Source organism: Mesoplodon densirostris, chromosome X, assembly GCF_025265405.1.
Source record: "Mesoplodon densirostris isolate mMesDen1 chromosome X, mMesDen1 primary haplotype, whole genome shotgun sequence".
Taxonomy (NCBI): Eukaryota; Metazoa; Chordata; class Mammalia; order Artiodactyla; family Ziphiidae; genus Mesoplodon; species Mesoplodon densirostris.
The window spans coordinates 92,327,367-92,339,568 of record NC_082681.1 but is presented as its reverse complement, the minus strand read 5'-3'; the positions used below and the strand labels follow the sequence as shown (position 1 = coordinate 92,339,568).

Below are 12,202 nucleotides of genomic sequence, written 5' to 3'. Positions count from 1 at the left end.
TCTAAGAGCAGCTGGCGCAGCTGTATTTCAAAAATCATGCCATAAATATTGGCATGGTTGGATACTATTACTGTCACCACTGAATACCGTATACTGGATGCTGCCTTTGGCCCTGCTACTAATGCTGCGCCCAGAAACTGGATTTTCTTGGGGTTCCTGCTCTCACCGTCACAGATATGGCATTGAATTCCATCATTGAATCTTTGAATCACTCCTTTCAGATCAAGTGTTAGTTTGGAATTATGACTGTGAAGTAGAAGACTTGACTCGGCAGGTCTGGGGTGTTCAAACCCTGTGCATTCCGAAAAATGCACATTCCAAAGAAAGGTCCAGCTCTTGACAAACCCCTGGGAGATAACCTCTAAGCCTTTGGAATATCATGCCTGATTAGAGTCTCTTTGTTCATCCGGGGCTTTGGGCCAACAGATGGTTTATGTTAAGAGTATGATTTATAATGGGACCTTGAGCCTTGCGGCATTAGTTTGACCTCTGCACAGGCTGAAGACTGAGTAAACTAAGGTTAGCCACCCAGGTGTTCCATGCCTACGTGACTGACCTCCAGTAAAATCCCAGGCGCCAAGGCTCAGGTGAGCTTCCCTGGTTATCACACATCTTGCTGGGAGAATTAAGCACTGCCATACAACTCCACTGAGAGAGGACAACTGGAAGCTCATCCCTGTTCTCTCCTGGACTTTGACTTATGCAGCTTTTAGCTTTGTGGATTTAAATCGGTATCCTTTCATTGTAATAAACCATAGCCATGAATGTAGCACCTATCCTGAGTTCTGTGAGTGCTTCTAGTGAATCATTGAACCTGATGGTAGTCTTCAGGACCCCACCACACTGGTAAATCCTAGATCACATTCTCTTAGCTGCTAAGGGAATGTGCAAAAGTGAATATATCTGGCCTTTGTGGCAGATATATTCTTGCAGTTGGAACTGTTACATAGTATAGAGTATACACACTTACTAAAATGTGAAAAAAACATTTGCAATACATCTAGCTCTAAGGGATTTCAATAAGCATCTGTAGGACTGTACAAAGAAGTCCCCAAAACAATTAAGACAAAGACAACACAAGAAAAATAGGTAAAAGACTTGCATAAGTACTTTCCAAAAGAAATCCAGTAGGTCCATTCTTATATGGATATGTGGTCCACTACTTACTTATCAGAAATGTAAATTAAAACCACAAGGAGATACCAATAAAATACACATCAGATTGGGAAAAAAATGGAAAAGTCTTATGACACCAAACGGAGAGTATATCAGTCTTACTCCTGGGCATCTGATGTCATAGGAATAAATATTGAGCATTAAAATATAAGGTTATATGTACAAGTATTTTATTGCAATGTTGTTGGTATGTGCTCCCTCCCTCCACCAAAACACCTGAAACCAAAGTGAATTACCATCAGTGAGGAAATGGTTGAATACATTGTGGTCCATCCCTATTATGGAATATTATGCAGCAATGTAAAAGAATGAATCAAAGGTAGATTAGCATTAACTAAGATAAATCAGATGCATTCAAGTGTATATAATATGATCTTAATTTTTGTAAAACAAAAAGCATGGAACATGTTTGAACATGAAAGGATATAAAAATGGCTGTTAAAAATGCATATCTCAGGGCTTCCCTGGTGGCACAGTGGTTGAGAGTCCGCCTGCCGATGCAGGGGACACGGGTTCGTGCCCCGGTCCGGGAAGATCCCACATGCCGCGGAGCGGCTAGGCCCGTGAGCCATGGCCGCTGAGCCTGTGCGTCCGGAGCCAGTGCTCCGCAACGGGAGAGGCCACAACAGTGAGAGGCCCGCGTACCGCAAAAAAAAAAAAAAAAAAAAAAAAAAAAAGCATGTCTCAGATGAGGGTATAGAGGTGAAAGAAAGTGGGAGGCAGTAAGTAAAAGAATGCAATTTAAAGTATGGCATATATAATGTAATCCCATTTATGTAAGAATATATATGCATAAAGTGTTGTATGAAAAGGTAGCATCAAAATCTTAATAGCAGTTATCTCAAGGTGGTGAGATTTGGAGTGATGGCTACTTAATTTCTAAAATATTTAGGTAATGTTTGAATTTTTAATGATGAATATGCATTATTTGTGTAATGAGTAAAAGTAAGTGAATTCATCACAGGAAAGGAAAAAGAGTGCCTCTCAGGTTTCTTGCGTTAGCAGTAGGGTGGATGGTGGGATTCATTCATTCATTAAACATACTTTTTGAGCATATAAAATATGCCAGGCATCATTTTAGGTGCTAGGGATACAGCAATGAATAAAACAAACAAAAATCCGTCTCTCTAAAAGAGAGAGAAGGGCATGACTAAAGGAGAAACACAATGTGCTGAGGAGGAGGATATATGGGACCTGTTAACTGTAAAAATACCGAGACAATTGCAGAAGTGAGGTAGGCTGTTGGATTATAGATCTAGAACTCATAAGCCAAGTCAAGAACTGGAGATACAGATTTGGGAGCAGAAAGCATATAACATGGTGTTTCAGACCTTTCCTGAGTCTGATCACGTCCCACTGCAGACACTTTACAGAGGAAGTGCTGAGGAAAAACAGGCAGCTTGACAGGGGAGGTTGCTATGCAACAGATGAGGAAAGTCATCCAGCCAGGCAGAATTGATGTTGGCCCTTGGGGACCAAATGCTGCAGTTCTTCCCAGCATTAGCTTCCTTTCATATGTTGGCTCCTGGCAGGAGCTGATGCAAGAACAAATGTGAAGTGTACAAAGAACTACCCTGGATTTTTGGAGAGTATCAGTTCAATTTGAGTCACTTCACATCTGTATATCATTTTCTGCCTTTTTGAGCCTCTCCGGTCATTCTGGAAGTGCAGCATGTTTGTTGTTGGGTAGGACCCCAGTAAGTGCTACTTGTGCTTCCCGTTGAGAAGCCGGGCTCAGAGAATTCCAGTGGCCTGAGTGGGCTCATGCAGCTAGTGACACACTGGTCCAGCACTCCATCCCACGAATTGAGGCCCAGCCCTGGAAGGAAGCAGGGCAAACGTTTACTCTTAATCAAGGCTTGCCATGGCTCAGACATACAGGTGCCTGATTGTCCTGGCTGCTCCAGCAGGCACCAGGAAGGCCTCAGGGACAGCGTTTGTGCCACTCATAGCAAAGAGGCCTGACGGAGCAGGGAGTGGACCCCAAGGAGCAATTTGCACGCCGGGATGGACCCACGTAGAGCGGGGGGGGGGGCGCGGGGGACGTTCACCTGTGCCCTCCGGGATGCAGAGCGTGAGCTTAGGTCTCAGAGAACAGAACACTTGCTTGCTTGGGACAGGTGTTGACAGAGCAGGGGAGGTGGGGCGGATCTGTTGCTCAAACTGAAGAAGGGAGGGTGCCTCAGTCCCCGGGGCCAGCGATGGTGCAATAGGGGTTTTTAGGGTCTGGAAGACCAAGGCCCACATTTTGCATTTTCTGTTTACTGGGCTCAGTGTCCTTGTCTAGTTCATGTAATATCTGTAGCTCAGCGTCTTTATCTGTACAATGGAGATGCTGATATCCACCTCCCAAGGCTGCTGTGAGAGGAAAACAAGCTCCAGCGTAGATCGTGCTGTGAAGTACACGTTGTGCCCTTCCCTCCCCTCCTCCCCGCCTCCACACACAAAATAAATAGCTGGAGCTGCAAAAGGGCAGGAAAGAAGCTAATGTTTATGAGTCTGGAAGCTGTTGGGTGGTGGGGGGGGAAGATCATGTAGAGTCACGTGGCAGGCACAGACCTTTTTCTACCTCCATTAATGTATCCTCTCTGGCCATTCCTTTTCCTAGGCCCCCTAAGTGGATGAGCTTATTTTTAGCAGGAGCCTAGCACTTGTTGCAATTAGAGACCCCACACAGAGACCTCCTTAGTAGTGACCTAAGTGCTGCTAGACTAGAGGGTGGAGTTGCATGCCCACCTGACAGGAGGGGCCTTGAGAGGGACAGAGACGCATTGCGGAAAAGGTAGGGGGCCGGTGTGTGGGGCAAGGGGTGGGATCTAGAGGCACAGCGCATCTGTTTGGGGGAGGGGATATAGAGGAAGGGGAGGGACCGCTGTAAACTGTCCACCTGGTTGGTGGTGGGGTGGTGTGTTGGCAAAGGGGCGGGACTGCTTCCCGCTGCACATGCGCAGCATAGTCTTCAGGGCGAAGCTTTTGTTGGGGAAACGGGCGGGACTCTTATTTGGTCGGTCAGTTCTTGCGCATGCGTACAACCATGTGAGGCGGTGGGTGGTATATTAGGCAAAGAGGCGGGGTCGTCCTAGCTGCCGCGCTGGCATTTTCTCCTGGACAAGGAGAGGGTGCGGCTGCTGAGAGCAGAACACTGCAATCCCGATCCTCTGAGTCGTGAAGAAGGGAGGCAACGAGGGGGTTGGGGTTGGGGCCTGAGGCAAGGTGAGAATTAGCCCCCAGACAGGGCATCTTGCCCCCTGGTGCGGGCGCCCCATTCTTCATCCCGATCCCTTTACCCCGGATTCTGATCCCTCTTCCACTCCCCGAACCCCGATTCACACACCCCTCACCTGATCCTCCCTTATTCAGAATCTCTGTTCGCTCTCTGAACCCCTCCCATCGTTCAGAATCTCTACAGATTTCTCGACCTCGATCTGTACTGTTATACGATTCCTCCTGATTCGAAAACTCCATTCAATTCCCAAATGCGAATCCCAACGCAATCTGCCTGGATTCAGAACTCTTATCTGAACCCCGATTTGAAGCTTCTCCCCGTCGTAGCTTCTCGGGATTCAGAACCTCCATCCAGACACCCATTCACTTTTCGCACTCCGATCTGGCCCATTCCCCTCACATTCAGCACCTCATCCGCCCCCACAATCAAACCTCAAACACCACCATCTCCCCAAATTTGTTCCTTCGCATTTGCCCTCTGTAGTATAACGCCCAGCTCCTCCTCCACACCCCCCAGGCTCTGCTCTTGCCAGAGGGACAAGAACCATGTCTCAGAAAATGGACTGTGGTGCAGGCCTCCTCGGCTTCCAGGTGAGATCTCCACTCCCCTCCCCACCATTTCCCTAGCCGACAGTTCCCCCTGGGCCCCTTTGGCTGTCCAGACGCCTGGATCAGATTTTGCCTTCTTGGTGCCTAGATTCCGTCATTTTTCAAATTCCCATGGTTTAAGGGCGCGGGGTTGAGGGGGGGTCGTCCCTTTTCAGCCATCAGTCCCTGCTCAGAGAAAGGGGAGACCCTGTTAGTAGTCAGGGCAATCTGCCCAGAGAATCCTGGTTGGGTAAGGAACCTTTTTTTTTCCGTAGTCCTGAGGCTTGTAGAGCTCTCTGCCGCCCCCTCCCCCAACCTCCCGCCTCCACCCTCCCTTTCTCCAGCATTCCCCACCCCCTGCGACCCCCTTATTCTCCTCAACTCCTCAAGGCGGCACTCTTGCTCCGCCTCCTCCTCCTGAGCTCCTACCTCACTCTGCATTGCCCTGTTCTAACCTCACTCCTAGATCAGCATCCCCCTTCCACTTTGCGCCCTCTCCTCATTTGGCACCACCCCTTGTTTAGCCCCTGCCCCACTCAGCCCCTACCACAAGTTTTGTTATCCCTTAACCCACACAGGCCGCTAGATCTCTTTCTCAGCCTTCCTCTTTTTGCACCAACCGCTCGCCTGCACCTCCCCTGCGTGTTCTCTCCCCTATCCTCCCAACCCCACTTCGCAGACCCAGAGATTAATTTTTTTCCCCTGTATTTGCAGGCTGAGGCCTCCGTGGAAGACAGCACCTTGCTTATGCAGACCCTGATGGAGGCCATCCAGATCTCAGAGGCTCCGCCTACCAACCAGGCCACAGCAGCTGCCAGCGCGCCGAATGCTAGTCCTCAGAGTTCACAGTCCCCAACAGCCAGTGAGATAGCTGATATGCAGGCTTTAGCAGCTGCCACTAAGCCTAAGACAGCTTTTAAGGCCCAGAATGCCACGACAAAAGGCCCAAATGCTGCCTATGATTTCTCTCAGGCTCTTAATGCCAAGGAGACTCCCAACACGCCGCCTACAGCAGCCTTTAAGTCCCAGAATGCCCCCCCAAAGGGCCCAAATGCTGCCTATGATTTTTCCCAGGCAGCAACCACCAGTGAGTTAACTGCCAACAAGTCGGAGATGGCCTTTAAGGCCCAGAATACCACTACTACGGTGGGCCCAAATGCCACCTACAATTTCTCTCAGTCTCTCAGTGCCAGTGAGATGGTCAGCACTCAGCCCAAAACAGCCTTCAAGGCTTGGAATGACACCACTAAGGCCCTAGTAGCTGATACCCAGACCCAGAATGTTAACCAAGCCAAGATAGCCACTTCCCAGGCTGACATAGAGGCTGACCCATGCCCAGGTATCTGTGAATCTGATGGTGCAGCTGCACAGACATCAGCAGATGGTTCCCAGGCTCAGAATCTGGAGTCCAGGACTATAATTCGGGGCAAGAGGACCCGCAAGGTGAGATCCCTGCTAGTTCCACTTTGCTTTGGGCACTCTCTTTTCTTCTCTGATGTTGTTCATTTGTTCTAAACAAAACAAAACTGAATATATATAACTGTCTGTATTTGACTAGGTTGTAGGGGATGATAAAGGTGAAAGTGTTAATTCCTGTTCTCTGAGTGTCCACAGACTAATGGGGAGACGAGACATGGACACATAATATATGCAGCCTGTATGTAATTCGCTTTACATTTTGAAAGTAGCCACCATGTGTTAGGTCTTGGCCTAGGCACATTCACACAGGTTATCTCACTCACTAAATCTTCAGGGTACCTCATACCAGCTAGGGATCATAGTTTCAGTTTTACGAGAAGGAAACTAAGTCCCAGAGAGGTGAAGTGACTTGAGTGATTTGTCCAGGGTGGTACAAGCAGAGCCAGTGGTGGACATGGGAAGAGGAGAAGCCTCAGGCCCCACCCTTGGGTTGCTCCTGGCCTGGTTCAGAGATGAAACTCCTGCCTGGAAGACAGTGAAAGAGAAGCCCAGGACTCAGGGTGACCATTGGCTAGTGGGTCAGGCTGTCACTACAGGTGAGGGTTTTAGGGGGCCTTCCTGGAATAAATATGGTGAGGACATAGAAACAGTTGGTGACCCTGACCTTCCTTTTCTCTGATGATGCAGATTAATAACTTGAATGTGGAAGAGAGCAGCAGTGGGGATCAGAGGCGGGCCCCACTGGCTCCAGGGACCTGGAGGTCTGCACCGGTTCCAGTTACCACTCAGAGCCCACCTGGCGCACCCCCCAATGTGCTCTGGCAGACTCCATTGGCTTGGCAGAACCCATCAAGCTGGCAAAACCAGCCAGCCAGGCAGACCCCACCAGCACGTCAGAGCCCCCCAGCTAGGCAGACCCCACCAGCCTGGCAAAACCCAGTTGCTTGGCAGAACCCAGTGATCTGGCCAAACCCAGTGATCTGGCAGAACCCTGTGATCTGGCCGAACCCCATTGTCTGGCCTGGTCCAGTTGTCTGGCCGAACCCATTGGCCTGGCAGAATCCACCTGGATGGCAGACTCCACCTGGATGGCAGACCCCACCAGGCTGGCAGGGTCCTCCAGATTGGCAAGGCCCTCCCGACTGGCCACTACCCCCCGATTGGCCGCTGCCACCCGATTGGCCGCTTCCCACTGACTGGCCGCTCCCACCTGACTGGATCCCCACCGATTGGCCAGTTCCGCCTGACTGGCAGAACCTGCGCCCCTCACCAAACCTGCGCCCCTCTCCCAACTCGCGTGCCTCACAGAACCTGGGTGCCTCACAGCCCCGAGATGTGGCCCTTCTTCAGGAAAGAGTAAGAACTGTAACTCCCCAGTCACTTCTCCCCCCACCCCTTGCTCTTTTCATTGTTGTCTTTCCATCCGTAGTTCAACCAAGTGTTCTGTAAATATCTTATAACTTTAATGATTTCCTTTTTCCCTCCCAGGCGAATAAGTTGGTCAAGTACCTGATGCTTAAAGATTACACAAAGGTGCCCATCAAGCGCTCAGGTAGGTATCCAGTGCCCTCTCCCGGAGCTCTGCTCTTCCCCTCACCCCGTGCTCTATGGACATCTCTTTGCTTAAATGTCCCCTCCTCTTCAATCCCCTCCTTCCATGGTCGGGTCTTCCTTTTTCACTGACTGTGCTCCCCTGGGCAGGGCTGGCAAAGAGGTCGCAGCTCTGTGGCCCCTGCTCAGCTCAGGTGCTCCCTCCTCTCTCCTACAGAAATGCTGAGGGATATCATCCGTGAATACACTGATGTGTATCCAGAAATCATTGAACGCGCATGCTTTGTCCTGGAGAAGGTGAGAAGGCAGCCCTGAGGAACAGAATGATGGGGAAAGGTTTCTTGGGTTTTGTTTTTGAGAGGTATCATGGGAAAGTCTTGATTTAAAAGATTCATGGGATTCCTACTGGGAGTTTAGGGCAAATCTCACAGGGAGGCGAAGGAGTGGCTGAGTGTGGGTAGTACTGAGTGGGGGTAGCTTATGCTAGATTTTGTAATTTCATAGTCTGTTTTCTTGTCCCTGTAGAAATTTGGAATTCAGCTGAAGGAAATTGACAAGGAAGAACACCTGTATATTCTCATCAGTACCCCTGAGTCCCTGGCTGGCATACTGGGAACGTAAGATGGGAAAGGAGGTGGAACATTGCCTTTCTCAGTGATGCTTTTTTCCTGGAGTTTCGAGTAGGCCAGGGTCCAGGATTCAGGGTCACATAGCAGGTCATGGGCAGACCTGGGGTAGAATTATCCCCTAGCTGAGGAATACTGGGGAAGCTAGATGGGTAAGCTGCCTGGGGTGTCTCATGCAAATGACTGCTGAAAATATATTCTTTTTGTACTTCTTTAGGACCAAAGACACACCCAAGCTGGGTCTCCTCTTAGTGATTTTGGGTGTCATCTTCATGAATGGCAACCGTGCCAGTGAAGGTGAGTGGCTGGGCCAGCAGCTGGGGGTTGGCTACCGCCTGTTTTCCATGCTCATTTTCCGTCCCTTGTCTCCCCTTGCCTCCCATTGCAGCTGTCCTCTGGGAGGCACTACGCAAGATGGGACTGCGTCCTGGGTATGATTGGGCTCTCTCATCTCTTGCCTGTTTATATCATCCTTTGGCAACAGAGGATGGTCCCAGGATTGCATCAGCCTGGTGGTCTAAGGGAATTGGTTTGGGGAGGTACAGAGCCCAAGGATGTGACCTGGGTAGATGGGGAAATAGTCCTGACCTCTCTGCCTCTTCTCTTGTCTCTGACCTCTGTGCTGGAAAACTCCTTTCTTTCCTTGGGGCAATGTCATAGTGTCTGATTATGGATCCCCCTTTTTTTTTTTTTCTTACTATCAGGGTAAGACATCCCCTCCTTGGAGATCTGAGGAAACTTCTCACTTACGAGTTTGTAAAGCAAAAGTAAGTGATGCCTAAGCAGCTTTGTCTGGTCTTCATGAATTCTGTGTGCTGGTCAGCCTCAGAAAGCCCTTTCCATGCTCATTTCTTATACTAACTATACCTTACCTATGCATATACACACACATATGTATGCAGGAGTATTTATTGAGTATGCTCCTTGTGGTTGGATTTTCCTGCAGTATAGTGATCTTGCAAGTGGAGCCTGTCCACCACGCCCACAGTAGATATTCCAAAGGCTGGGCTTAGCTGAGGCTTTGCAATGGGCCTATCTGTGGTTCAATGACAAGATTATAAGAATTTAGAGCTAGAGCTGTGACAGAGGAGATGAAATTAAGTGTTGTCCTTTCTATGACCCTACTCAAGCCACCCTCCAGGCCTAGGTGACTGCTTTGTGTAGAAGCACTGGCACAGGAATTCAAAGGCCTGATTATTAGAGGGTAAATCTGTGTTTAGGAATAAGACTGGGGGGAGTTGCTACCTGAAATCTGGGAAGTGAGAAGGTCCAATTATTACGCATTGATGGACTATTATTCTGCCTGGGTAGAAACAAAGGCCTTTCTCCTCTTTCTAAGGTACCTAGATTACAGACGAGTGCCCAACAGCAACCCTCCTGAGTATGAGTTCCTCTGGGGCCTCCGTTCCTACCATGAGACTAGCAAGATGAAAGTGCTGCGATTCATTGCAGAGGTAATAGAGGAACTGCAAGACTCGATAGGTTAAGGGATGAAGTATGACTGGCTGGGAAAAGTCCAGAACAGGAAAGAGATTTTAGGTATCGCACACGGTAGGTACCACATTATTGGTGGTATTTGTTGTTACTGCATAAACAATAGCACAAAGTAGGGTGCTAAATATATAGTAGGTGCTTCATAAATATTAACTAATACTATTATGGGTTTTATTTTCTACTCCTCATCTCAGGTTCAGAAGAGAGACCCTCGTGACTGGACTGCGCAGTTCATGGAGGCCGCAGATGAGGCCTTGGATGCTCTGGATGCTGCTGCAGCTGAGGCTGAGGCCCGGGCTGAGGCAAGAACCCGCATGGGGATTGGAGATGAGGCCGTTTCTGGGCCCTGGAGCTGGGATGACATTGAGTTTGAGCTGCTGACCTGGGACGAGGAAGGAGATTTTGGAGATCCCTGGTCCAGAATCCCATTTACCTTCTGGGCCAGATACCACCAGAATGCTCGCTCCAGATTTCCTCAGACCTTCGCCGGCCCCATTATTGGCCCTGGTGGTACAGCCAGTGCCAACTTTGCTGCCAACTTTGGTGCCATCGGTTTCTTCTGGGTTGAGTGAGATGTTGGGTAGGTATATCACTTTGGATTGGGCACTTAGGGTCATTGGGAGATACAGAATCCATGGGAATGTATTTATGTGCTCTAGCTGGGAGTCCTAGGAAACACGTGGTGGTGAGCAGAGGGAAGTATGGGGAAGCAGTATTTGTTATTTATGTTCCTTACTATTTGGTATATAGCATTGATTTTTACATTTTTTTTCTTTTTTATGTTCACAGATATTGCTAATCAGTTGCAATAGTCTTTCCCCTGAGTGAGGCTGAAGCCTCAGAATCCTTCTAAACACAGCTATCTAGAGAGCCACATCCTGTTGACTGAAAGTGGCATGCAAGATAAATTTATTTGCTGTTCCTTGTCTATTGCTTTCTTCCCCCCTTGTGTGCTGTCAAGTTTTGGTATCAGAAATAAACGTTGAAACTGCAAAGTGAATTAGATGTGCTCCCTGTTTTTTCTGTGTTTAGGGAGGGATCAACATGTTTATATGGGAGAGATGGGGCCTCAGTTCTAGCCCAAAGGGCGGATCAGCTTTCTGACTAATGGATAGGGAAACAAAGGAGGGATTGATGAACACGAATGTTAATGAGGTCTAAAAAAAAGTGTGGTATTAAATATCACTGAAGTGACTCATATGTGATAGATATGCTGCTAGGTGTTTTGAAGTGACATTGAAAGATGAAATAATGAGAGAGGGTGTAGGTGGTCAGACAGTTGCATTTAAGAAGACGGAGGAGGTAGAACTCCAGGTAATAATAATAAAGTTCGGAGAGTGGGTAGTTGAAGGTGAGGAAAGATAACTGTTCCTGGAGATAATGTTCTGGGAACTCCAGGGTGTTGGTTGTATTATCCATGTGGAAAGTGAAATGACCCCAGGATGGGGGCAGGAATAGGGGCAGAGAACATGATGAGCCAGGTGCCAGAGTTTCCTGTGTGAGAAGGAAGATCTCATACCCCTAGTCACATTGCTCATAAAGGGGTGGTCCCACTGGCGCCCCTTACCTCTGGAAATGCTGCCCAGGAATCTGCCTCTAAAAAGCCTTCACAATCCCCACCCCCACAGGAGCAGGGCCTCATCGCAGAGACAAGGTCTTATGCATAGTGAAGGAGGCCTCACAATGGCCACTTCTCCCCCTCCTGCAGGGAGAAAGAGGAACCTTTGTTGCTCAGGGAACAAGAATTGAGAAAGTAAGACAAAGCACCATGCAGAGCCAGACAGTCTTTTGGCTGTGACTGTGAAGGGGGATGGCTTGAGCTGCTGAGGTCTTGCTGGAAGCAGAGCGCTCTCGCTGAGGATCAACTTAGAGGCCATAACTTCCTCAGAGGCTTAGTGTTACCTAAGCATATGGGCAAGGGCAGACGCAGGAGCTCCTGGGGTAGAAGAAAGCAGGAGCAAAGGCAATTTAGCCTCCTGGGAAGGGCTCAGTAGTGGGCAGGGACGGTGTCCGGGGCTTCCTCAGGTTCCCGGCTGACGTCCACATTCTGAGAGGAGAGAACCCAGTATTAGCAGGAAGCAGCCAGCAGTGTGGAGCCCCCGCCCCTCCCTGCCTCTTGTCCT

The 12,202-nt window shown here is 49.1% G+C and overlaps 1 protein-coding gene across 2 annotated transcripts in view; it reads left to right on the top strand.

The window, feature by feature from the left end:
* The window catches only part of MAGED1 (MAGE family member D1), a 63,449-nt gene extending 52,370 nt beyond the window's left edge, over positions 1 to 11,079 (top strand). Inside the window, exons 1-13 of one of the 2 annotated variants that reach the window (XM_060086807.1) lie at positions 4,257 to 4,389; positions 4,919 to 4,992; positions 5,704 to 6,432; positions 7,096 to 7,764; positions 7,897 to 7,960; positions 8,177 to 8,256; positions 8,485 to 8,576; positions 8,803 to 8,882; positions 8,974 to 9,016; positions 9,290 to 9,352; positions 9,925 to 10,039; positions 10,274 to 10,659; positions 10,869 to 11,079. In XM_060086807.1, the coding sequence (XP_059942790.1) occupies positions 4,948 to 4,992; positions 5,704 to 6,432; positions 7,096 to 7,764; positions 7,897 to 7,960; positions 8,177 to 8,256; positions 8,485 to 8,576; positions 8,803 to 8,882; positions 8,974 to 9,016; positions 9,290 to 9,352; positions 9,925 to 10,039; positions 10,274 to 10,651 (2,358 nt within the window). In that variant the 5' untranslated portion in view covers positions 4,257 to 4,389; positions 4,919 to 4,947 and the 3' untranslated portion in view covers positions 10,652 to 10,659; positions 10,869 to 11,079. Of the gene's footprint in view, positions 1 to 4,256; positions 4,390 to 4,918; positions 4,993 to 5,703; positions 6,433 to 7,095; positions 7,765 to 7,896; positions 7,961 to 8,176; positions 8,257 to 8,484; positions 8,577 to 8,802; positions 8,883 to 8,973; positions 9,017 to 9,289; positions 9,353 to 9,924; positions 10,040 to 10,273; positions 10,660 to 10,868 lie in introns of those variants that run through there. The other variant, XM_060086809.1, reaches the window with a different exon arrangement.
* Positions 11,080 to 12,202: the final 1,123 nt, after the last annotated feature.